The sequence below is a fragment of the Aythya ferina genome (genome assembly GCF_964211825.1).
Source record: "Aythya ferina genome assembly, chromosome: Z".
NCBI classification, from domain to species: Eukaryota; Metazoa; Chordata; class Aves; order Anseriformes; family Anatidae; genus Aythya; species Aythya ferina.
The window spans coordinates 36,342,049-36,369,946 of NC_140299.1; the positions used below are offsets into that span (position 1 = coordinate 36,342,049).

At 38.6% G+C, this 27,898-nt stretch overlaps 1 protein-coding gene across 7 annotated transcripts in view; it reads left to right on the forward strand.

Moving 5' to 3' along the window:
* Positions 1-27,898, forward strand: part of ADAMTSL1 (ADAMTS like 1) — a gene marked incomplete at its 5' end in the record, with an annotated part of 470,451 nt that overhangs the window by 295,837 nt on the left and 146,716 nt on the right. For all 7 annotated transcript variants that reach the window (XR_014687385.1, XM_084504894.1, XM_084504895.1 and 4 more), the window contains 2 exons: positions 11,535-11,580; positions 22,844-23,080. Coding sequence is in view for 6 of the 7 variants with exons in the window: in XM_084504894.1 (XP_084361020.1) it covers positions 11,535-11,580; positions 22,844-23,080 (283 nt within the window). The remainder of the gene's footprint in view (positions 1-11,534; positions 11,581-22,843; positions 23,081-27,898) is intronic.

Here is a 27,898-nt window from a genome sequence, read left to right on the forward strand (position 1 = left end):
GAATAGTGTGTGAAACAGACAAAAAGTTGTTTCAATCTAATTATAAATCCTACCTGTTATTGCTGCTGCAGTTTCAGGCTAAAGCATGAAGCAGAGAACAGTTTGTGTGAGTATATATGCAGCAGAGTGCTAAGCTGAACATGAAGTTCCATGGATGCTGAACATGAAGTTCCATGGATACTGAATCTGAGCTTAATGGTGAACATCTGAGATCATCAGGTGGAAAACCTCCACTCCATTCAGCAGTTTACACTGGATTTCCTCTTTGTAACAATGATTATGTCAGATACTGACCCATATGTCAGTAGCCAAAGAATGTCAACATCTTCTTGACAAATTTCCCTCAGCAATAAAAGGGAATGCATGAGAGGATTTATAAGGAATCTGTCTTTGCATAGATTCTTCATACTGGTTATGCTACTTGTTGGAATATACTTTTTATTTCCCTTTCAAATATCTTCTTTCCTTCCTTCAGCTGATGGCATGCAAAAGCAAACCACCAGTATGGATTAGCCTTTCCACTAGCTCTGTTTGATAAGTAAGCTAAGTAGTAAGCATAGTGATTCACTACTTTGATTGTTCAGCCCACTGCTATTGCATATTGCAGAGAAGTGAGAAAAGTACATTCATATAATTGACTCTTAGTTTTATTGTAGTTTGACTCAGTCAATCAATAGTATAACATATGAAAATGTATTTTTGGAGATTAGGTTCAATAAACTGGCTAAATCAGCTAAAATTAGGTTGATTTTATGCTGTGTAATATTTTTCATGTGCCATAGTACATGAAGTTCAAAATATAATAGACTATTTCATGAAGGACTATTACTTTCCCACTATGATCACATAGGTTGTCCATTGAAGAATCAAGAATCAAAGGGTTTGCTGTCTGTCTAAATGTGGCAGAATAGGTGAGTGTTCATTCATGTTAGCTTAAAGTTAAATAATGGAGGGAAAAAAGAACATTACAGCAACAGTGACTAGCTGTTAAAAGGGATACATCAAATACTACATATGTGAAAAATCTAGTTTACAGTTTCAGCTGTATATAATGTTGATATCAAAGCTTTGTCTGCTGTTCTTTTGCTGCTTCACAATTGGATTTGGAGTTTTTTCAAGGCGTCTCACTGTGACTCATAGTTTCAAGCTCCAATCACAAACTCAGCTGTCTTATAGGTTTAGATTCTCAGATAAAGAGAATTTAAAGTATTTCAAATATAACATTAATGAAAGGTCCCTTAAAATTCTGAGTGAAAATTACAATGGAAAAGCTACTTTAGATCTTGGGTTGCTTCTTTATAAGATAGTTGGAGTAATTTATGTTACCTTCTATTATGAGATGAAAAAAATGCTGCCTTGTCAAATCCTGGCACTGATAAATAAGGCAAATTATTACATTTTATAAAATGTTCCTGTGTGTGTCAGAATGATCATTTAAAAAGCTCTTTATTTTCTAATTCTAAGAATAAGCTCTCTGCTATCTTGTGGTCTGTAGAATACATACCAGAAATTTAATGCATACATGTAAATGCTAAAGTAATTGCTAAATACATTCACAAATCTAAATAATGTTCTGATGGATCATACGATGTCACTCAATGTCAGAATTCTTAAATCAGTTGAGGTATGAGATTATTTGGGAGAATGGTTTTCATTATTCCGTTTGAATCTGTAAATGTATACTAATACAGTGTAAATTACTTTCAGGGTACTTTTAGGGTACCTCAATAGCTGTCTAGTTTCCTGCTTCAGTTGCTATCTGGAACTGCTTTACTCTATCATGGGTGTTCTCCCTGCTATATTAGGTGATCTAAAATTTTTGTAAGAAATTTAGATTATATTTAGTTTGTGGACACTGCTGGTTAAAATTGTACCATATACCAGCATTTTAAAAGATATTTTTTTATATACTTTAGTATTAGTCAAATTTGTATTTATGAGACTCCTTCCTGCTTTGATTTAATGAAGCATTTCCAATTTTCAAGAGAGATTACAGTTCCAGCAGTACCTGTCAGTAGAAACACTGAGCTGTAATCTTAAATTTGAGTTAATACTATCGAAAGCTGCAAGTATCATAGAATTTAGATCAGTGCTGTGGACTGTGGAGTGATTACTGGTGCTCTCTGGAGAGACAGTTACATTGTGTTGGCTGTCCTAATTTCCAGCTGCTGTGCTACAATAAAAAAAAAAGAATAAAAGAATTTAAAAAAAGAGTATCAAATGTTTTCATACAGGTCCTTTTCCCATGCAATTACTAGACTTGCTATAAGGATGCTACATGCTGGTGTTTTATGTGAGGAAGTGATCTGTGCTGTAATGAACAACAGCCAGCATTGTACCTACAGCTGAGAGTGATGGATATGATCTCTATAAAATCTGTCTCTCTATTGAGATGTAGCCTACCTTGCAAAAATGTCTGTGAACCCTTTACTTGTATGATATACAGTTCATAAACTCAGGTTCACTGGAGAAGTTCCTGTATATTCATAATTCTTTCAATAAATCTGTTCTGAGATTTAAATGAAAAATAATTAAATCAGCCAGGTCTTCGCATGATGTTGAGTTTTTATAAGCCTTGCTACCTATAAAAAAAAAAAAAAAAAAGTAAGTTGTGAAACTGTAAAGCCACAAGCTGTACATGAGAGAGCATGAGAATTTAACTGGAGCTGGACTAACACATGTGGTTCAGACTTCCTCAAAGCATGGGGACCATGGATTCATATTCAGCACATTTGTTTTGTAAAGACCAGCTGCAGAGCTTGGATCTAGATCTGAGCTCAGGCATGTTCGCATTTGGGATTTAAGTACTTGGGGTCCTGTGACAGGTTCTAGATGCTATCTTTGTGATAGAACAAGCCAGGTGAGATATAATGTTGTATTTTCTTTCCACTTGGCCTGTGGAGAGACCCCTTACCAGTGTTCTGTTGAAAGGCAATTATTTAATTCTTGCTTTTTTTTTTTTTTTTTTTTTTCAGCCTTTCTCAGCTAGTGAGTAACTGGAAAATACTTGCAACTGTAAGAACTTCCTGTATATACGTGATTTGTCATATGTGCAAATCTAAAAGTTATTTTAAAAACTCTTAAGGAAAAAAAACTGCAGTAACAGAGAATGACTGTATAAAAATCAACAATAACAACAGTTTGAAGTTCTCTGACAAATTATCCTCTGTCTTTCCTTTTGTTTTCTTCAAAATTGATTTTTTTAATTTATTTTAATTGGATTGGACAGTTTCTGTTTTGCTGAGAGTTTAAGGAGTGCTATTGCCAGCTGTTACTCAGAAAGTAACATTTAGTGGCTCTGAATAATGCAAAGACTAATCTGACAGTAAAAATTGAAATAGACTTTTTTCTATTTAGCAATTTGTATTGCAAAGTGCAAGGTCTGCCTAACTTTGGAGTAAATATGATGCCAACCTTAAACTCCAGGAGTAGCAGAAGCTATCTGGAATAAGAACTTTGTGTGAGTGGAAGCACTGTTGGAACTGCAGCTGCTTGTTTTTTGTATAACGTTCTCAAATCTTCTGGAACTTAAAATGAAATTGTGACTTGAGACTAGTCTTGCCTTTGAAATGAAAGACTTACATGTATATCTACAAGACCAATAGATAAATTAAGTTTCTCTGGCTCACTACTATTTCAGCTAGACTGCAAGAGATAGACAAAGTAACCCAAAACTAGCTAGCTCAGTTACTGATATTTGGCTATTTCTTGCACTGTAGCCTACACCGTAAGCAAGATTTTAGAAGTCTAATGGCTTTCTGCAGGCAACATTTCACCACTTCATTTGAACAAGCACTGCATAGCCAGAAGCAAGCAGTTCTTTTCTACTAACACCATGAAAGGAATCTGATATTTGAGATACAAGGGTTCACATGTTCTTCAAATTCCTAAACAATCAATCAGGTTTTGGTTTAGGTAAGTATCAAGTAAAGCCACTGTTTTTCTGTTTTGTTTTTGTTTTTGTTTTTTTTCTCCAAGAGACAGCTGACAGAGATTATGGGTCAGGATTAAAGGGAGGGTAGGGACAGGTGATATATTGGGGGTCTGCTACAGGCCACCTGATCAAGAAGACCAGTTAAATGAGGCCCTCCACAGACAGAGAAGCAGCCTCATGTTTACAGGCCCTGGTCCTCATAAGAGACTTCAGCCACCCTGATATCTGTTCAGGGACAGCACAGCTGGGCACAGGTAATCCAGGAGGTTCCTGGGATACACTGATGACAAATTCCTTCTCCAAGTGCTAGAAGAGACAAAAAGGAGAAGTGCTGTGCTGGATCTCATTCTCACCAACAAGGAGGGGCTGGTGGGGAATGCAAAACTAAAGGGCAGCCTTGGCCACAGTGACCATTAAATGATGCAGTTTAGGATCGTGAGGGCAGTGAAGATCATGAGGGCAGCACAGCAAGCTCACTACCCTGGACTTTGAGGGAGTTGATTGCACTCTTTAGGCACTACTTGGTAGAGTACCATGGGACAAAGCCCTGGAGGGAAAAAGAGCCCAAGAAAGCTGGTTAATAAAAAGGATTGCTATCTCCAACCTCAGAAGCAATGCATTCTGACAAAGAGGAAGTCATGCAAAAACACCAGGAGGTTTGTATGGATGAACAAGGAGCTCCTGCACAAACTCAAACAGAAGACGGAGACCTACATAGAGTGGGAGCAAGGACAGGTAGCCTGAGAGGGATGCAGAGACATTGTCTGAGCAGCCAGGGATCAGAATAGGAAAGTCAAAGTCCTGTTAGAATTAAATTTGTCCAGAAACATCAAGGGCAAAAAGAAAGGTTTCTATAGGTACATCAGTGATAAAAGGAAGACTATGGAAAATATGGACCCTCTCTGGAAGGGTCCATATTTTGGACCATATTTTCGTATTTTGGAAGATGCATCCAAGGATCCTGAGAGAAATAGCAAATGTAGTTGCTAAGCCACTGTCCATCATATAGGAGAAGATGGGGCAGTCCAGTGAAGCTCCTACTGACTAGAAGAGGGGGAACATAAACCCTATTTTTAAAAAAGGAAAAAAGAAAGACCCTGGGAACTACATGCCAGTCAGTCTCACCTCTGTGACCAGCAAGATCATGGAGACAGATGCTCCTGGAAGCTCTGCTAAGGCGCATGGAAAATAAAGAAGTGATTGGTGACAGCCAACATGGCTTCACTAAGGAAAGATAGGACACCAGATTTGTCAGGCACTGACAGGGTTACAGCATTGGTGGATAAGAGAAAAACAACTGACATCTATGTGGACTTGTGCAAAGCATTTGACAGTGTCTCTCCTGTGATATTTTTTGTCTCTAATTTGGAGAGAAATGGAGTTGTTGCATGGACCACTTAGTGAGTAAGAAATGGGCTGGATGGTCACACTCAAAGAGTTGTGGTCAACATCTCGGTGTCCTGGTGGAGATCAGTGATGAGTGGTGTTCCACAGGGGTAAGTATTGAGTCTGGCGCTCTTAACATCTTTGTCGGTGACATGGACAGGGGGATTGGGTGCACCCTCAAATTTTGCCTATGACACCAAGATGTGTGGTACAGTCAACATGCTGAACGGAAGAGATGCCATCCAGAGGGACATGGACAGGCTTGAGAGGTGGGCCTGTGTGAACCTCAAGAAGTTCAACAAGGTCAAGTGTAAGGTCCTGCACCTCGATTTGGAGCAATCCCAAGCACAAATACAGGCTCTGTGGACAATGGATTGAGAGCAGCCTGAGGAGAATGAGCTGGGGGTGTTGGTTGACAAAAAACTCAAAATGAGCCAGCAATGTGCATGTATACAGTCCAGAAAATCAGCCATATTCTCAGCTGCATTAAAAGAAGCATGGCCAGAAGGTCAAGGGAGGTGATTCTCCCCATCTACTCTGGTGAGACCCTACCTGGAGTTCTACATTCAGCTCTGTGGCCCCCAGCACAAGGAGGACATGAACCTATTACAATGAGTCCAGAGGAGAGTTATGAAGATGATCAAAGGGCTGGAGAACCTCTCTCTTCTATGAAGACACGTTGAGGCAGTTGGGGTTGTTCAGCCTGGAGAAGAGAAGGTTCCAGGGAGACCTTATAGAGTCCCTCCAGTACCTAAGGAGAGCCTAAAAGAAAGCTGGGGAGGGACACTTTGTCAGGGAGTGGAGTCATAGGACAAGGGGTAATGGCTTTAAACTAGAAATGGGGAGATTTAGATTAGCTATTAGAAAGGAATTATTTATGATGAGGGTGGCGAGGCACTGGAACAAGTTGTCCAGAGAAGCTGCAGATGCCCCATCCCTCCCTGGAAGTGTTCAAGGCCAGGCTGGATGGGGCCTTGAGCAACCTGGTCTGGTGGGAAGTGTCCCTGGCAATGGCAGGGGTGTTGAAATGAGATCGTCTTTATGGTCCCTTCCAACCCAAACCATTCTATGATTTTGCTAAAAACATCACTTTGATATACGGTATAGTTGTATTGCACATGTGTATAGCCATATTCTATTCTGTTGATTCCAGTAAATTTACTCTAGATTTACAGAAAAGTCTGAGTGTAAAGCCTGGTATGCTGGTGTTTTGTTAGTCCCATACCCACCTCTCACATGCATGAGAGTCACTGTTTGTTTAATGCTAATTATGATACATTATTTACCTCAAAATACACAGTTCCTTAATTAAAGTATTGTGGAAAACATTTATGCAGAAAGTAGGCCTTTAGCAGCCACAGATTAAAGCTCATGTTTTGATTTGACTAGCCAGCTTCCTGCCCGTAGTGGCTTAAATTGGCACTTTGCCTCCAAGCATTTTGTTGATTTTTTTTTTTTTTCTTTATCTCCTGCAGAAGATAAGATCTGTGAAAAATTTTGACAGGGAAAGCTGGGTTGTCTATCCAGGCCCACTTTTCTTGTCCCAAGGTTAACTATTCCTGTAACAATTCTGGTATTTCACTATTTGAAGATGGTGCAAGAGTGTCTTAGTCACTGAAATAGAAAGAATTAAAGATTTCTGGGGCCCCAAACACAAGAAGGATGTTGATCTGTTAGAGTAGGTCCAGAGAAGGGCAACTAAGATGATCAGAGGGCTGAAACACTTCTCTAAAGAAAGGCTGAGAGAGCTGGGGATATTCAACCTGGAGAAGAAAAGGCTCCAGGGTGACTTTATTGCAGCTCTTCAGTACTTAAAGAGGTCTTATAAAAAGGATGGAGAACTATTTTTTGCTCAGACAGACAGTGATAGGTCAAGGCAGAATCTCTTATAAACTGAAAGGTGAGATTTAGATTAGATGTTATAAGGGAATTCTTCACTCTGAGCGTGGTGATGCACTGGAACAAGTTCCCCTGAGAAGCTATGGAGGACCCATCCCTGGAGGTGTTCAAGGCCAGGCTCGATGATTTGGATGTCAACCTGATCTAGTGGGTGGCATCCCTGCCCAGGGCAAGGAGGTTGGAAGTAAATTATCTTTAAGGCTCCTTCCAACCCAAGACATTTCATGATTTTACAGTTAAAAAGTCAAGCATCATGTCAAAACACACCAGCACATCTGCACAAGCCATTGTCAGATGAGGGACATGTTACCAAAAGAATAAGGAAAAAAAAATTATATTGTTTATAATTTTGTTCTTAACTGAATGATTTGAACATGCATTCGGGCAGATCTTACCAGATAAAATGAAAAAGTGAACTCATACATTCAGCATGGTCCTGATGTATCTTTCTTTTTCCTAACAATTTGGTACATAAGGCATTTCATCAAGTTTTCATTATGAGAAAAGGAATAAACTGAGAGAATGAAAAAAGAGATTCTGTTCCTCAGAAAAAGACAAATACATAAATTGTAATGAGAATGGGTGGGGGTCATAATACTGCACAACATTTGGAAAAGAGTTAGGAGTAACAGAGTGAGGAAAGAGGGATGCAAGATGGTGTTACTGTGTGTGAAGTGTTATCTTGTGCATGCTTGTCACTAGGGTAAGTGGAGGGCTGACTCAGCCCCTCTTAATATCCCATGGGAGGAGAAAGGCACACAGCATGCTTTTCTCACAGGTGCAGTGCCAGAACCAAAACGTAACCCAGAAGAGTGGTGATCAAGGGGTGTGAAAATAAAGGAGAGTGAAGATTGTCCAGCATTACATCAACTTTCAAACCCCTGTGGTGAACAGTTGCATCAAAATTCAGATCCACAAAAATAACCTACCTCTGGCTCCTAGTTGCTTGCTTATGTGAAGGCTTGTTTCTTAAGAAAAGCACTTCAAACTTTGATGACCACTGAGAGTGGCAGGAGTTGATGAGGTCCACCTCTGCAAATCTCTTTCATCACCTTTGGTAATTACAGATAAAGGCAACTTTGGCATGGGGTTGCTGTTCTTACTGGCATGGATTATTGAAAATCTTCTAGCTCTAGCTGAGCACAAACACACATCTACTTTAAACCTTTGAGGGGGGGGACTTGAACTAAGTCCCTCTACAAACTGGAGCCTGGAGAAATAAATACCACGGTTTGGGGTTGTTTACATTAAACTGAGTGAATATTTTAACATATTAAAAGTTGTTAACCTCTTTCATAAACTTTACTGTAAACAAGTGACTAGGTTTGAAGAATGGAACATGATTCCCAATAGCTTGCTTTTCTTGCGTATTCACATGATAATAATTGCCTGTCAAGCTAAACCCCCATCCACCTTTTTCCTCAGCATAATCTCCCACAGTGTATGCCTGATGACAGAGAAGACTGCAGAAGTACCCCTTATTGCTCACACTCTATGTGCCCTCTAGGACTAATTTGCCATCTGTGGTGACTTCTGGCTTTTCTGGGTGGCTCTTGCTGATGATAGTTCTTCTATTTAACCCACAAAGGTCAGAGGATGTGTGATAACTGTGTCTTATAAAGTGGTCTCAGTAATCTGCTGAGGTCCTTCCTTGGAGGTGAAATGCTGCACACTAAGACATAGGATCCATACCATTAATTCAAACCCTGCCTAGAGGAAAATACCTGCCCTGGCCTAGTGTTGTGCAAGGAGCTGTGTATTTGTCTCCAGAAGAATTAAATTCTCAAGAAGGTTTCAGCTTCCCCATTTTAAGCATAGGTTCAGAAGCAGAATTTAAATTATTATTTATCTTTTTTAGTCATCTATTTTCAACAAATCATATAATTTTGAATCCAAAAAGGAGGACTTCAGTTTAAGAGAGTCTGGAATACTGTTTTGAAGCCAAGTACATCTGAAACACAAAGTACTCTACAAACCTACTATGAAATTGTATCAGCTTAGTATGAAAGAATCTTTTGGTTGATAGGTGATAACTGGGAAAGTAATGAGTTTAAACAACAAAAATCAAAAGTTTGATCCTGGCAAGGAGACAAAGGGAGTTTTGCAAGAGTGGTTGCTAGTGTTCATAAATCATCAATCCAGCACTAGCTGCATCCAGAATTGAACTTTTGTTCTGAACAACCCTGGTCAATAGCCAAAGGAGGGAAATTGGAAGAAAAATCTGAGTTGTTATGTGGCATATGTTTAAATAAATGTACCTATTCTTTTCCATAGTGCAAAGAATAAATGTGTTTGGTTTGTGTTTTATTATTATTATTATATTTTTAATTTTGAAACAGACGAGATGAAGAAAGTGTGAAAAAAAGAAATTGTGAGGCAGCTGACAGAAAGGAAGCTTAAATTTCTATGGTAGTTCAATATTTCTGAGGCTAATAAATTATGGTAATTGAAATTTCAATAGCAGCAGATCTACGTACAGCAAAGATATATTTGGTGGGTTTTATGGCATTTATAAGAGAGAGATGGGGCATGTATCAAGTCTGCTGGATAAGCTATTCAGTGTGGTAAGCAAGGACTGCACTAAGACTGCCTGCATGCTATATAATATACTTTCTCCTTTGCTCTCTGTAGGTGTAAATCAAGACTAGTAAATGTCTAGTGTAAATAGAGGTCTAGCCTACGCAACAGCATATCATCAAGCTATCTATGTTGCTCAGGACTGAAAGGCATACTGACGGGAGTTGCTCTTTTTTTAAAAAAAAAAATCCTGGTATGCTTTACTAGTTCATAGCCTATTATTGAATATGATGTCTACTATTGTATTGCTAAAACTGTTATACCTAGTGCTGGATGCCCTGTGCACACTTTTGACTTCTATGCATGCATGCAATGCTAAAATTATATGTGAATTAATTATATAACATTGCAAAAACATTAAAGTTGTGGTATCCCTATTATGCTTTCAATTCATATGTTAAATGTTACAGTGGAGATTATATTATCTTTCTTCTTACACTTCTTACATTTTTCTTCTGAAAAAGAGATTGACTTAATTTTCTTGTTTTCTTGTTTATGTTCTTGTATCTTCTCTTGCAATCACACCATTTTGGTATGTTCACAAAACTGTTTTTTGTCCTGATTTTGTGCTCAGGAAGGTGTAAATAACTACTGGAGGAATTTCACAATTAAGTCTCACCTGCTTTTCATGTGTTGAGGAGGAAGAATGGTTTCAATAACTTAAAGGAAAACTATTGAGTTTATTCTAGAGTTAACTCAGTATGGAAAAAGTTTTTCAGTCTTAAAAAGAAGAAGGAAAAAAAGAACCCACACAAATGCATGCAGATGCTGTCCTTTCTCTTGGATAGCTCAAAATGGTTTGGATTTAAAACTTCAGTCTTGGCAGGCATTGAGTCCTCAAGGAATGTGTGCTTGTTAAATCCTGACCAAAAAAAAAAAAAAAAAAAAAAAAAAAAAAAAAAAGTTGTGAAATTAAGAATTTAAAAATGTTAGGAATTCTATTCTGTTGAAGGATAATCTTTAAAGCCTCCTTGGAGTATTCTGTCTGAACGAATGAAAAATACAAAACCAAAGGTCAAATATTCAGAGCACATACTGCTGAGGGCTGAAAATATACCTGGATGCTGACCTTTCCTTCAGGAGCCCTGTTACCATCCAAGCTGGTATGGGTCTGTATATATAGGGAGGGGAGGAGAGACATGGAGAGCACACGTGGGGGCACTGGCACTCCTCAACCTCTGCCAGGCCCAGCTGCTCTTTGGTTGCCACTCCACAGGAGGGCATGGAGGATTGGGGGTGGAATTTTACGCTCACCTCCCCCCTCTGAACCGAGCTGGAAGAAGCCCTACGGACACAGGGCTACCAGCCAGCTGCTGCAGGCCGCTGCTGGAGGGTTTCCACCTGCCAGTGCACAGGCTGCTCCCCAGCAGGCCCAGTCTGGCTGCCCCAGCTGTGTCCCAGCCCAGGGCCCGGCTGAGGCAGGCACAGAGATGATGTTATGAATGTGCTTTGGATGCTGCCTGCCAGCTACGCTCTGTCCACTGGCTTCCAGCCTCGTTTATAAACTGATATCACCTTCTAGAAAATCATTTTTTAAGTAGGAACCTGAAAAGTTGTAAAATTCATTCCTCAACATCCACTTAGGTACATAGAGGCCTTTACCTTGGGGAGGAGTTGGTGGGGGGCTTGGTGGTTTGAGATTCTCATTGGAAAAATGCTGGTGCAGTAAACATTGTGTTCTTGCTTGTTGTATTCAGCCATTAATATTTTTGGGTTTGTTTTTAATTTTTGGACGCAGGACCTGTGAAGGGCGAAACATCCGATACAGGACGTGCAGCAACGTGGTAAGTGAAGTATAGCTTTGATATAACACAAATCATCACATATGACAGTCATGCCTATATAAGATAAAATAATTTGCTTGTGTGATAATGGGAACACTATAGCTGTTTCAACTGCCTTCATATCACAGGACCTCTGGCAAATCATTACTGATTTCTTGAGAGAATGGAGCGATGATGGCATTGCATGACATTAAAACTGGATGGCATTTCAGTCACAACCTTTCTACGTAATCTGTCAATGAAATTTCAGAGCTGCTCTTTATAACCTCACAGCAGATTCAAAGACTGCTCATGTTAGTTTGGTAGCTCTGGTTCACATTGGTCCATCTGTCAGGCTGGAGGATTAAATGTTAAGGATTGAAGACAAGTTAGTAAGAGATATGTGTTGCTATTCACTTGTGCTCTCCCCTCTCCCAGCACTGTAATTTTGTTGTATGTCTTAGAAAAAGCAGTTTTAGATAGCCTGCACTAGTGCTGCAGACTTTCCAAATGCTTTTGCTGTTTGTTTTTTGTTTGTTTGTTTGTTTTCCTACAGTGAATGTAGATTTCACTGGAATAAAATAAGAAACTTCAACTTCTGTACTCACCAAAGTGAAAGTGTGTTTTCACTGATGAAAATGGAAATAAAGACTTTCATATGGAAAGTCTTATTGGGTGCCAAGAATTGTGAAAGCTCTCAAATTACATGGAGCAACGTCAGTTTTACCAGAAAATGGAAAATGAAATCAAACATGCTCTGGGCCAAGCTTTCTCATGCCTGATAGGGACATATTCAGAAGCCTTTCAATAGGTGCTTTGTCTGAAAAAAAAGTTAAAAAGTTTAAGTTTAAAAAAATATACATATATATGTTCCCTCATATTTGGCTGATATTCTCTTCAGTAGACCACAATGAAAAAAATCGCTTGCCTCAGACTGAGTTACAGTCTCCCATGCAGTGAATTTCTCACACTTCTGCCTCCGAAATCAGTTCTGGTTGTATGCTTTGGGTCACTGAAATCACCCATCAATCTAGACATCTGCTTCACTAACAACAACTGGAACAGTCAATAAATAGGTCTGCTGACTGATTAACAGTCTGATTTCCAGCTGTGAGGCACTTAGGCTACACTGTGACCTTGGAAGGAATGGGAAGGTTAATTTGTGTCACTCAAGCTGCATGGTTGCATGCTATAGCCCTCTGTAACATGATAAAGAAAGGGAGGAGGATGGGGGGGGGGGGGAGGAGGAGGGGGGGAAGGAGTAGCGAGATAATGTTGAAGGCTAATTGGGCTAAAATTAGACCCATCAGCTTTGTTTCGGTTTATGCATTGCTGTGTATTGTGACAGTCTGCTTCCCCTCCTGCCGAGCAGTCTCATGCGGTGAAAGGTACCAGCATACCACTCTGCTGCCATTAGTTGTTCCTGGATCATCCTGATAAGACCCTGGCATTTTTCCTCTGTTGCCACCCTTGTTCTGTAACCACTGAGCTTAACTTTGCAAGACAAAGAACTTTTTTTTTTTTTTTTTTAATATTATTTTTAGCTTAGGTTTTAATGTTATTTTTAGCTTTAGGTTCTGTTTTGCAACTGTGGATCTGGACAGTTTTCCTCCAAAATAAATCCTTGCACAGTTTTGTCAGGCAATTCCTTAACATACCTTGTATTTGACGATACAGGCTCCAGACTTCTCAACATAGCACTGAGGCATCCAGCTTCAGAACTCACTCAATTTTTAAAACCTAGTAATCCAAACTGAAGCCCTGAAAGCGCTTTACTATGTTAAAGTCAGTGAGAGTTTTGCCATTGAGTGATGAAGACCCAGGATTACATGTGAAATTTTAACCCCTTTTATTGGAGGGGGTAAAGAATGCATTGTGCTGCCATGATCTCTTTTCCTTAACACAAAGTTCAAATAAGCTTTCATTTGTTTCTTATTAGTAAACTTGCAAAACTAGCAATAAATCAAACAATCCTAAAGCTACTGACTACATCAGACTTTGACCAGGCCTTTCAAATATGGCTTTGTGTAAAAAGGAAGGTATTTGGCTATATTTGCTTTGCAGATATCTGATCTCAGTGGAAAACATTTTCTATTTATTTTTAAAGTACACTAAGTCTTTGATTCAGATGTTATGGCATTCCATTCACCATCTTTATTAATCTAAGATAGTGTGCACCACTATTCCTATTATCTGTCATTGTAATCGCACTGCCATCATGATTATCAACAGAATACGGGGTAGGATCCTGCCACAGCAGGGGTGTTTCTGGGGCTGGGTGCCACTTTGAAATACCTTGTGCAGCACCAGTAGAAACCGAAACCATTACTGAATGGTGTACTCTTTCAGTGTAATACAAACAATCATAAACTTTCTTTTTAATGGCATTTTTGTCTCCAAAATCACAGGATACACACACACACAATTAGGTTGTGGAAATATTTAATTAACCCCATGGCTCATCACAGAATTCTGCTCTGAAAAATGCACACTGTAGTGTGCATATTTTTGTTTACTCAGAATTTTCCTTTTAAGATTTCATCCACAAAGACACTGAAAATCAGGAGGAGGGAACTGCCAGACTCAGTGTCTTGGCTGACAGCCTGTTGTGTTCAAGGAAAATGAGAGTAAACTCCTAGCCCTCCAAATGAAGCTCGCTATCATGCATTGTGGAAAAATTCCTTTTTGATTTCTGTGGAAATCAGAGAGTACTGAAATACAAACTTTCATTGCCATTAGCTGGTGTATAGCTTGAGCACTGTAGTTGTTGTTCATAAGAGAATTGGTCTTTTTATTTTCTGCAAAACATCTTTCTGTGAATTGATATGCTTTTGTTTATATGACTGTCCTCTCACAGGAAAGGATGGGTAGTCACATATACTAAAGGCAAAATATTTCAGAGATGAAACTGGAGAATGGGAAGAATATGTCTTGGAAACTGGCAATGAACACATTTTTGTAGGTACTATCATTAGCAAGATTTTGCTACAGCTGGTTTTAATTCATCATGAAATTAAATAGCATTAAAAGAATAGAATGAGATAGAGAAAAGAAAGGCAAAGGGAGAGAGTGGCACATCTATTTCTTCATTGGCCTGGGGATGCTGAACCTTTTTGAATAACACTGACTGTAAGAGAGACTGATACTGCTGTTTATAAAGCTTCTGAGCAGTCCTTACAAGAATTAATCCAATCCAATATGTTCACCACTTGCATTGCCTGGTGGTGATCAGAAAGTAGAAGGGTTATGGATATGAAGCCACATGTGTAAATAGTCAAAGAAAGAATGAGGGAATCTGAAGATGATTTAGGGTTGAATTGCATCAGTCTTTTTTCTTCTTGCTATTCATATTGACTCCAAGTATGTTTCCAGCCATTTTAGAATGTAATCATGGGGGGAGGGAAGTAGTCATTTGTTTTTCTTCAGAAAATTACTCCAAATGCAATGAAAGCACGCTTTTGTATCCGTCTGGATTGCTGTATTAAATTTTATGCAAAATAAACAAAAATATTTCCAAACTGTGAGTAGGATTTTTTGACTAGGTTTTTCTTCAAGCTAGCATGCTCCCTGTTCCTTCTTCTAGGCATGTTCTCAGTTGCCAAGTTCTCTCCAACTTCTGTACCAGGCTATCATGCTACCTCATTTGCCCTTTCTCACTCCTACTGCCACTGCACTATTTTGTTTTGTTTTGTTTTGTTTTTTAGCTCCTTTTACATGAAGAATCTTTCTGAAGAAGGTTTGCTGAACTGTATAACATCTTCCTCCCCTTTCTCTGCAATTATCAGCCCATTTTTCTGTGTGGTTTTTTTTTTGGTTTTTTTTGTTTGTTTGTTTGTTTTTTTTTCTTCAATTTCCCTGATATTTTTCCTCTTATTTCACTGCTGCCTATATAAAATCAGGAGACACTTGAGGTGCAAGAGACTGACACTTGATTCCTGTAGGAATCTGCTTTTCTTATTTACTTATACCTGCCAACAACAGGATGATAAAAACTAGAAATAAAGCTGCTTTTGAGATTTTGCTGTTTGACATGAAAATAGACAATGCTGCAAGTTGCACAAGAGTACTAGCTCTTTCTACACAGAAAGTGCTTCTGTTAAGAGGTTCCATTAAGTCTAAGATAGAATCTGTGGATGGTAGATCCCATTAATCAGATCATCAAAACTTGCAAACAACACCTTCACAACACCTTCAACTCTTTTTTTTTTTTTTTTTTTTTTTTCACTTACATACTTCACTCGTATAAAATACCAACTCTGGTGGCATCCCCCATTTTCTGGCTTGCATTCAGGCAAGCTACTTCCATGCCTGTTTCTTATTATCTCATGCTGCTTTTTGTACACACCAGTACCTATATTGTCCCTATCACTTTTTGCAGAAGAAACTACATTCTTGCCACATACCAAAGCCTAACCTGTTGGAAACCATTACGCCTAAACTTCCAAATAAGTGCATAGTTGCTTCTAGAAGCATTGACTTGTGAGTATGAAAAGCACTATTACAAGGCAGATTTTTTTCAGATATACACAAATGGTTAGCAGAATTTAATTTTTCTACCCTCTAATGGGTATATATACTATATGAAGTAATCTTCAGTGTAAAAAACTTTTCTTTCTTATTCCGGGGGGGTGGGGGGGGGAAGGTGGGCGGGCGGGAAGAGGGAAGCAACTAGAAGAACTACAAATATCTCCTTATTAACACCAGATTTGCCTAATGACAGTTTGCTTTTTCAGTAGAAATTCTTTCAAACTCATGTCATTTATTGTGACTCCAATCTGTTCTTCAAAATGTTGGATTTTAATGGCCGCTATCCTATTTTTGAGTGGGTGCTCTTTTAAACCTCTCTGTTATTGTGTGTTGTCTAGCAAGTATTTCTCTGTATTGCAAAAAAAAAGAAGTTAGTGATGTCAGCTTTGACTTCTCAGTATATCTTCTTAGCAAATAGACCCATGAGTCCATGACTTCTAAAAAACAGAAAAACAACAATAACAACAACAACAAAATCACTGCTATCAAGAACATCAAGAGTCTGTGTAAGCCAGGATCACTTCCATCACAGTGGCATTTCAAGATTTTGTTACCTGTAGATAATTCACACATTTAAATTTGCTATTTCTGATGATAATAAATTTTAAACACTTTCATTTAGTGTTTAAAAGGTGTGAACAAACAAACAAAAAAATAGAATTATATGAAAAATGCATATTGAATTATTAGATAAAAATTGAAACATATTTGAAATTATATACATACATTATTAAGAATTGATTTTATAATAATTTCTAATGACAAATACTCTTGGAGGTTTGGATAGATTCTACGCTGACTGTTTCATCTCCAGTACATGTTTATTTAATACAGAGTAGAAGTATCTGCTGATATTCCCTCATTTACTTTGTTCATATTATTTCTCACACGTTGTCCTGTCAGATGTTGCCTTGTCTTGGGATTGTCAGAGAAAGCTGTAGTGTGAGCCACACTTGATCTAAGCAGTTAGGGATGTGCCTAAATTATTTAAAGTTCACAGGAGCAGATTAATGAAAAACTTGGTTATAAGAAACTTAATCCAAGCAGGGCACTCAACAAGTCTTCAAAGTTGAGTGGAGTTGCTGTTGAATCCATAGATCTCTTAAATCTTTGCACTTGCATCTGAAGTTCTCATTCAATCTTGTGCAAACCCCTACTGGAAGACTTCAGGATTTCTTACTCAGTAAAGAAATTGGTGCCGCTGAAACACAGTGCATATTTCATGGAACTGGTTCAATAAGCTGTTCTGTCAGATGCTGCACAGAATGTGCACAGTTATTAGTCATTTTTTGCACAGAGGAAAAGCTCCAGGTATAGTAAATCATTCTTGGCCTCTGCAAATATACAAGCACACATACTGTAAACTGTTTGAAGGTTCCTTAACTGCTTCCACCTATCACAGCTTAGATATGATCTTCCACATTTCACTCACTAAGTAAACTTTTAAAAGCCTGACCCACTTTTGTCCCATGAAATCTAATCATACCTATCACCATCAAGGGACATCTGGGTTTCATCTTATCTTTTCCACTGGTTTGTTGATTAATAGAAATTTTATTGAATGGCATTCAAACATGGCAAAATTCCATGGACTTTATGAATTACAATAGGGTCAAATAGGAGGTCAACTTGGAAAAATTTTTTTTTGTATGTGAGGAACCAAATGCATGTGAGGAAAGCCACAGTAATATGTCCAGGATTAAGTGTCTAAGAGGTGAAGATGAAACTCTTGTGTTTGTTTTAAAATAGGTTTCATACTTCAAACAGATTTCTGATCATCTTCAAGATGATAATGTATTTTGCTTGTGGTAGAAGAAATCTTGCCTTGATAGGATGAAGAAAGATTATAGGCATAAGCACAGGCTAAGTGTTTCACAAATATCCCATGAGCCTTCACACACTAAAGGTCATCAGACAGCCAATTACAACTCAGAGTTGGAAAATTGTTTCCTCCTCACTCGAGGTGCGAGGTCGCACCTCGAGTACTGTGTTCAGTTATGGACCCGTCACTACAAGAAGGACATCAAGGTGCATGAGCGAGTCCAGAGAAGGGCAATGAAGCTGGTGAGGGGTCTGGAGAACAAGTCCTACGAGGAGCAGCTGAGGGAGCTGGGTTTGTTCAGCCTGAAGAAAAGGAGGCTCAGGGGTGACCTTATCACTCTCTATAGATACCTTAAAGGAGGCTGTAGTGAGGTGGGGGTTGGTCTATTCTCCCATGTGCCTGGTGACAGAATGAGGGGGAAAGGGCTAAAGTTGCACCAGGGGTGTTTTAGGTTGGATATTAGGAAGAATTTCTTTACCGAGAGTGTTGTTAGGCATTGGAATGGGCTGCTCAGGGAAGTGGTGGAGTCACCATCCATGGAGGTCTTTAAAAGACATTTAGATGTTTAACTTAGAGATATGGTTTAGTGGAGGACTTGTTAGTGTTAGGTCAGAGGTTGGACTCGATGATCTTGAAGTCTCTTCCAACCTAGACAATTTTGTGATTCTGTGATAATGGATAGGATGCTTGAAGAAAACGGGCTTATACAAGACTCAAGTTTATAAGATCTTGCTGATTCTACAAGGAGTGCAATTGCAGCAGTTCCTCATGTCCACAGGTGCCCACAGATATATTCAAAATGAAAGCAAAAACTGTAAGATTTGAATATAGCACCAAATTAGAGTAGCCTGAAGCATAACTGTTAGTGCTTTTGTGGCCAGACAACAGTGCTGGCACATGTTCCAAGCCAAGCATAGGCCATGAAGATATATTCAGTGAAATACCTTGCAGAAAAACATAACCCATACAAAGATCGGGATACGTCAGGCTCATTGCCAGTCTAACTTGGCCTGTAACTTCTGGATGGTTCAACAGGTAGGCACACCTTTGTTTGTCTCTGTTGTACAGGTAGAAAAACTACATACTGTTAGATAGCTTCCAGGATCAGACTCTTGGCAGAGGAAAATACAACTTCACTCAAGCTAATGAAGCAGTGCTAGCTGGCAGCTGTAAAGGATCCCCTTCCACCAACCCCCAGACACATGCTGAAAGATGTCTGAATTTTAAAAATGGAGAAGACTTTATGGAAAAGACTTTGTCAAATCAGACTCTATAGTTTCTCCTCACCAGGAGCCAACACTGAACAAATTGGGCACTCAAACAGGCAAAAGCTATTATCTAAAGATGCGAGAAGTGTTTAGAAGAAAATAGCAACTTACAGTTTGAACCAATATGAAATAAAACGTTGGCTTTGCCTTATCTGTTATTTCAGCAACTAGAATACTCATTTGTAAGCTGTGAGCTTCTGTCTGTCTACCATTATATGACTGAACAAGGCTCCCCTTGATCATCACTGACATGTAATACAAACAATAAATAGTGAGTTTTAAAAGCCAATGAAAACACAGACAACAAATTAATAAAAAGTACCAATCTCAGTACATTTTCTGCTTTTTCAGTCTAAGTGACCTGTGTCTAATGATGGTAATACTTTTGGGTTGCAACTTTTCTTAACTTGACCATTTTGTTATAAAGAACATTGCAGAGGCTATGCAGGTGTTATGGGTGTAGGTGCAAGTACGTGTGCTTTCCTAACTGGAAGGAAAGTTCCCTTTGAGAGAAAGGGATCTTCAAGGTCTTTAGGCAGACCTAGGATTCAACATTTAGGATTTCGGTAGGAGAAAAGTGGTGGGTCAGGCTGTGGCCTTTTTTCATATCTGTGTGCCAGGATAAGTATGGATGTCTGCCTCTGTGACTGCTTGAATGAATTCCTTGAATGGCTTCAGGTTTCACATGCAAACTTTTTTAAATGCAAGCTCTGTTATTTAAATCCATTGTTTTATTTTGATCATTATATCAAAGAGTGGAAGTATTTAACATTGGTCCTGATCACCTGCCGTGTCCCGAAAGTTTGTTACATTGACCGTACATTTTTTATTTCTTTGATTTAAAAATAAAATCTGACACAACAAATATAGTATTGAATCCTTTACAAAGCAGGATTATGAGCTCTGTATGTTGTGTGTTCTAAAGGGCCTTGCTGTCTTTGTAAAAAATAAAGTTATTGCAAGCCAGGAAGTTTCAAAGGTAGAGCCAAACTTGAAACAAACAAGAGAGTTGGCTTGGCTCTCTGCAACAAGCATAAGCCAGGCAGAGAGACCTGACTGTATTTGCTTATGGACAGAAAAATTCAGGGAAGGGCATGCATCAGAAGATTTTTTGGCAGAAAATAAGGCCACAGTGTTCCTCTTTACTTGTCCCTTCTTTGGTGAAAATAGAGCTAAAGTAGATCTTGGGTCAAGTGGTAACTGTCTTGTTCATCGTCTGTTTAAAAGCAGAACAGAAAGACCCTTTTTCTCTACTATGCTCTTTTAGATTACTATGGAGGAATAATGAAATTCCCACATAATCTGCTCTCTTCACTCTCTGCTATTGTCCAAGTTTTTCCTGTATTAACAGTTTGCCTAGATCACAAAAAAGGCCTGAATGCCTGATTGTTGTTTTTTGTTTGTTTGTTTTGTTTTGCTTTGTTTTGTTTTGTTTTCTGGAGATTTTAAAATCAAACAAATAAAATCAACCTTTTATCTTCAAAAAGATATATATCATCCACAAGTTATGAAGAGACAAGTTGTATGTTGTTTAAGTCCTCCCATAGTAAGATTCCAGTTATGAACTTGGACTTTCAGTATTGACTTCCAAAGAGAGTGGATGAGCTCTACATTATCAGTATTTGATACATATTTTTCTACGGCAAGATTTGGCCCAAATCCTTTTCTTCTTCTTAATTCATTTAACCTTTTGTAGCAAGAGCACTACCTCCTTGTACTTAAACACCAGAACTGTGCCTGGAGCTTGACCCGTCATATTTAGGCTGCATCACACTCAAATAGAGAGCAAACTAACTGAAAATTTGCTCTCATGGTACAAAGCAAATTAACTGAAAATCTGTGGCTTATGGCCATGGCTTGCATGTGTGTATAGTTCACTGTAAGAAATGTTTGGAGTGGTGTGATCTAACATCATTCAGCATTCAAGCATAATGGGCGTAACCACATTGCCACTACACAGTGAATGACGGGCCAGATTCATTATCCTGGGTTTGTGCCAAGAGTATACAAATGATGAATTTATAGCCAAGATTCTGCCAGTTTTCTTCAAGAGCAGATTTGAAAGCTTGATTGTTAAGAGAGGTTTTCTTAATACAAAACAATGCAAACCTCTAAATCCTGTCTAAAGGAGCAGGAAAGAGCTAGTGAATGAAGATGTAGAAAAAGGTCTGAGAAACAGAGGTGGCCATTTAAACTTCAGAGGAGTTATTTTGCCTGAATAGCAGCAAAATTTTCCTAGCTGGGATGATATGTGAATTAGTTTGTCATCAATAACACCAGAATTTCTACAGGAGGAGGTAGTTATTTTGAGGACATACAGATAAAACGGAAAACCTATAAGGACATTATCTGGTTGTATATATGTAAAAACCCCCTCCTTCAAGTATATAATCAACATTAGTACTTCTCCCTAAATAAATGTTATGATCCTCAACCAAAAGTATTGCAGGTATTCATTTCGTCTGGTATTTGACCAGATGCCAGTGTGGAGCAGATTTCCTTATGATTGCAAGATGGAGGACTGTAGGGCCTTAATAATCTGAGGCAGCTGTATTTCCAGTACTTGCTGTTTTGTCATAATTCTCATGATGGTGGATGTTTCTCCTAAACGTTAGCTCCTGTATTCCTGTAATTTTATAAGAAATTCAAATTACTTCTAAAACAAAAAACAAAAAACAAAAAACAAAAAACAAAAAACAAAAAAAAAAAAAAAAAAAAAAAAAGATGAATCTTTGTGGTTGCTTGCACAGGAAAACTTGAAAATATCAGGCTTTAAGGATCAAAAATGGGAAGGGAGATAAAAAGAGCTCATGTTTATTTTGCCTGAAGTCTCATGATTTTGAAGTTTTTCTTGTTCTCTTGAGAGGTTAACTCATGGTTTTCAGTGTTAAATGACAGCAAGAAAGTATCTGTGAGATAGAAAAAAAGTAACTTTCTAATCTCAAGAAGATAAATTAACAAAAGACTTGAAGTACTATGAGTGATCTTTGTTTTTTTATATCAGGGTACTGGGTGCAGAGTCAGATTAGATGTCTCACAAGCCTCCTAAAGGATTAGCAAAGCACAGTAAAATCATAAGTTTCTAATTATGTGAGTTATAAAATCTTTGCCTCTAATAGATTGAAAAATATAAATATGTATTACATTTTTTCTTATTTCTATTTCCATACTAACCAATTTAAGCCACAGGGGAAAACAACAGTGAAGAAAATTTAAACACATAACTGAACCCAGTTTTGTTTGTTTGTTTGTTTTCTTTTTCTTCAAACAGGAAAAGTTGGTTGGCAGGATGGCTGTGCTCACACAAATATGCACATTTGTGCACAAGTGGAAAAAAATTTGTAAGAGCATTTGAGGACTGACAGGTTCTGTGGTTAAGATACATAAAGTGTGTTTCTTGTGTCTCCTGCATACTTACACGTGGTCTTGATGTTTTTTCAGTAATTCTGGGGAAAGAAGAAAAGAAGGCATAATTATACTTTGAATGTATATGTTGAATGTATATGTTGAAATATGTAGCTATAGCTGTCTCTTCTATTTCAGTCTGAAATATTCTAAACAGAAAATTTGGGTACATCTTGTCACTGTGAAGTTCGGCCAGCTACACAACACTGTGGTCACTCATCACAAGTAGACTCACTGACCTTTTCCTCCTCCTTTTCTGCAGGACTGCCCTCCAGAAGCAGGTGATTTTCGTGCTCAGCAGTGCTCGGCACACAATGATGTCAAGTACCAGGGGCAGTTTTATGAGTGGCTTCCTGTCTCTAATGATCCTGACAACCCGTGCTCGCTGAAGTGCCAGGCCAGAGGGGCAGCTTTGGTTGTAGAACTGGCACCGAAGGTTCTGGATGGGACCCGGTGCTACACTGAATCCCTGGACATGTGCATCAGCGGCTTGTGCCAAGTAAGGAGAGAAGCCGTACTCTGCCACCTTTGTTGATGACTTCTTACCTCAGTTCTCTCTTACATGTTCTCTTCTTCTCCATACCTGTATCATTTAGGGTTCTTTTTAGTCATCTGTTTTCATAGTCTTGTTCTCTTTACTGTTATCTTGTTTGGAAGAGGTATACAAAATCAGTGAGCAAAAGTTATTTTCTCACTTATACAGTATCCTTGGGTTTTTTGGAGGAATGTTATCTCAGGTTTTGAACTGTTTTGTAGTTAGCTGCAGTAGTAGATCAAGTTTGAAAGTATCCTAAAAAAATAAGTTTAGCTTTTTATTTTGCTTTGCAAAAGCTTTCCAGGTCTAGAAAATTATGTTGTCTTTGAGGATTATTGCTCCCTATAAGTCACAAACCACATAGTGGTGATGAAGTACAAAACTGGAAAATCTACCAGTTGTTTGTAACATAACTGAGCAAGCTGCTACACCTCTTTGGGCCTCAGTTTCTCCATTTGTTAAAAGTGAGACTTTTTAACCCTTAAATTCATGTCTAGAATTCACGTCTAAATTCAGCCAATTTATTGACATCCTAATTTGTCTTCTTCATTTCACTGAGTTGCATTTCTATTACCTTTTATTTATGTATTGCATTTATATATATATTACTGTTATTTTGAACCTATCTACATCAAACTTTATTTGCTTGAGCTGCTTATAGACTACAGGCTAATGGATACATTTGTGCTATCTCTGTTAGCACCAAGCACACTTCAATATTAGATAAGGCAAAGTTTGGGTTCATGTTTCAATGTCCAGTTTCCTTCAAATCTAAGTAGATTTTATACATTGTTGGCTTTCTATGTATTTTCAGCCACATTATGTACCTTAGGAAGTTTTCTCCCCTGCTTTTTTTTCTCTTTGATTTTCTATCAAATTTTCTGTCATATTTCATTGATTTTATTATACTGCATTCTGATGAAGAGCCAGCCTTATGTGGTGCTCTCTAAAATCATACTGTAATTTGTTAAATGCATGGACTTCTTTCCCTTTTCTTTGACTGACAGTTCATCTGTTCTCTTCTCTACCATCATATTTTTTATACTCTCTGATCTGACAGCTTTGCTGGGTTGTGGGTTGTGCCCTTCCCTGCCATGTCCCTGTGACTGCCTGCCATATTTCTTGCTGTGTGTTTTCCCTTGATTATTCACTCAAGCAGCCACCTGAGTGTTCGTGCAGCTCTCTCTATTCCCTCACACTTTCATACTTCGGGCTCTAGAAAAACCCTGATCAGGATGCAGCACTGGATTGTGAGGAGCATGGTTATATATGCTCTGAAAGGCCTGTAACCCAATCACCAGTAACCATAAAAATTCTGGGACTTTTACTAAGGAAAACAAAATCTCTTTCCTGTTATCCAGTTTCTTCTAACATTTCCCTTCCACAAACCAGACTCCTTGGTTTTCTGTCTCTGATTCTGCTGAAGGGGAAGTATTCCATTTTTGTTTCTGTCTTTCTCTATTTTCCTGACCATTTTCACTTGTTCTTCCTGTTATCATAGTCTTCATAGTTGGTTCACTTTCAATATAATTTTTGTCTTCTGATTGTCTGAATTCCACAAATATTCCTTTTGTTAACTCTGGCAAGGAAGAGCAAGAGTATCAGTCTTTGCTTTCTCAGGTGATCAAGGGTTATCCAAGGCTTCTGCTGTCTCCAGTATTAATGGCAGAATCTGTGTGTGGCTGTGTGCCACCAGATCAGGATGATTATGTTATTTATTAAATGTTTTGCCAGGCAGCTAGGTGCTATACAGTGTTTCCAAAGAACAGCTCCCATCAGTATTGTAGCCAAAACTGCACCTGATGTAGATGAGTACTTCCCTGAAGCCACATTCACTGATCAGGTGCTTGCAGTCTGGGAAGTCTCTTATATTTACACATGTGGCATGGTGCTTCTGCATTCCTCCTTCCCAGCCCAAGGAGCCCAGATTCACAGGGACTGGAAAAGTGATAATACAGCAGTTTCCCAGTTCACACAGGATCTCTGTGTCCCCTCCTTTCTCACAGGCACTTACTCTTTTCACTTAATTCTCTCTCTCTCTCTCTCTCTCCCCCTCTCTCTCTCTTTTTTTTTTTTTTTTTTTTTTTTTTCTCCCTGTAATATGAGCCTCAGTGAAGTGTGCCATCTGAGATCTTGCTTTTAACATTTTAGCCACAGAACAAGACAACAGCATTCCTTCACCATGAAAAATCATGATAGCCCTCACAAATTTACAGCATTCTAATATTAAAATGTTAAACTTTGAAAATGTCCATTACTAGAACATTCCCTTTTATCTAACTCCTACAGGGACATGATTAAGTAAGCTCTCCCACCAAATGCAAAACTTGTAACCACTGGCTCTGAACGATAGCATAAATTTGCTTGCAAAAACTTTTTTTTTTTTTTTTTTTTAAAGAATTATGCTGCAATTAATAGCAACATTTAGGAGTATGGTGCTTATTAAAAAAATCCATAAAAATTGATTTGATGTATGCCTGGATTTTGTTAAAAGCTGACTGCTTTCTTACACATGCAGGTGTATAAGACCTACTGACTCCTTTAAAATTCTCTAAAGAATCAAAATAAAGGGGCAAACTTTTGCATTCTTTTATTTCAGTTTAAACCAGGAATAATTTAACATTAGTCATAGATTATTCTGCTATTGAAAAATCAACTCTGATACTAATTGTATGTTTGTTATTATTGCTGCCACTACAGTTGTTGTTGTTGTTATTAAAGCCTGTTAAATTATTTTCTGTTTATACTGGAATGGCAGAATGAAACATATTATAGCTCTAATAGCAGGATTAGACACAAAAATACAAAAGCTGGTCATTCCTGAGGAGGCCTTCAGGGAAGCTTGCTACTTTGAAAAGAATGGGGCTGGAAAAAGCACACTTGTTTCTTCTTTCAGAACTATCCATCTTTCTCCATCTCGTGGTTTTACCCATCTCAGCAGTTGAACTCCCCCATAACCGCGCTCTCACTCCCCGTCCTCAAAGAAAAAATGGGAGAAAATACTACAGAAAAGGCTCAAGGGTTGAGATAAGGACAGGAAGATAGCTCACCAGTTATCATCGTGGGCAAAACAGACTCAGCTCAGAAAGATTAATGCAATTTATTGTCTATTACTAACAGAATAGAGCACTGAAAAACTAAATGCAAACTAAAAACCTTTTCCCTGTATACGCCCTTCTACCTGCTCCCCCCGAGCGGTGCAGGGGAACGGGGAATGGGGGCTGCCGTCATTCTCTGTTGCTTTGTCTCCGCCACTCCTTCACAGCCTCTCTCTGCCCCTGCTCTCTGTGGGGTCCCTCCCATGGATGCCATCCTTCCCGAACTGAGCCTGCGGGGGCTGCCCACAGGCAGCAGCTCTTCAGGCACTGCTCCCACACGGCTCCATACCACGGGGTCCATCCATCCCCCAGGAGCAACCAGCTCCAGCACGGGTCCCCCACGGGTGGGCGGCAGCTCCCCCCATACCCCCTGCTCCTGCGTGGGCTCTGGCCAATGGCAAGTCCCTTTGGAGCTGTCTGGAGCTGGCTCTGATCTGACACAGGGCAGCTGCTGGATTCTGCTGCAGTCCCCCTGCTAACGGGCCTTTGCTGTGTAAACCTGATACACTCCATTACATTCTTTTCATTTTGGGGGTTGTTAGTTAAAGAGAACTGTATCTCATAAAATCTTATCTTAATGTCTGATATTTATGGTAGTATTCATTTGTTGTATTTACAGATCAATCACCATATAGTACTAGTGGTAGTTTATAATCTTCTCTGACTGATTGATTGATTTACAAGACTTTTTCCTGCTAAGATGAATAGTGAAGTCATCAGATAGCAGGATTACTGCCCCCTTATTTACCTTTCACAAACTCTGATAAGTACCTGTAGTAAAAGTGGTCAGTCTATGGACACCAGGATGCTATGGACACTGGCTGAAAACCACTGACTTAAAAATAAATAAATACACTATGAAAGATTATTTAATAAAACGCCACGGCTTGAAATAACAAAAAGTATTGCTTGTTTTTGAAGTAAGTATTGCAATGGAATTGCAGCCAACAAAACAAATTTGTACTTCCAGAGCTATAGTTCATCTCAAGCTGAGGCAGTGAGTGCACTGGATTATGAATATTTTGCCAGAAGTCCATTTTGTATAGTTTTTGTATAGTTTTTTCATCTACTTCTCAAAAAAAAAAAAAAAAACCACTCTAATATTAGTCTTAAGTGCTAATTCTTAATATTTTGACATTACTCATCATTGCAAATCTATGATAAAAGATTTTGCTAGTGAGTGATAGATCAAATAAATTGATAGTGGAAAATATTTCTGATTAAGTGAGAAATTATCTTCTGGATGTTCATATGCTGTTTTGTCCAGTAGGGCCTGGATATGTATAATAGATGAATGAATAACATATAAATACAAAAAAAAAAAATTAATTAAAAAAAAAATTGGTTGGAAAAGAACTTAAAGATCATCAAGTCCTACAATCTGCCTAACACTACAAGTCCACTACTAAACAATGTCTCTAAGTACCACATTCATGCATCTCTTAAATACCTCCACTTCACTGGGGAGACCATTCCAATGCCTTACCAACCTTTCCATCAAGAAATTCTCTCTGATATCAGATCTAAGCTTCCTCTGACACAACTTGAGGCTGTTGCCTCATCTCTTATCACTTGTCAACTGAGAAAGGAGACTGACACCCTCCTCACTGCAAGTGCCTTTCAGGTAGCTGTAGAGAATGATGAAGTCTCCGCTCAGCCTTCTTTTTCTCTAGACTAAACAGCC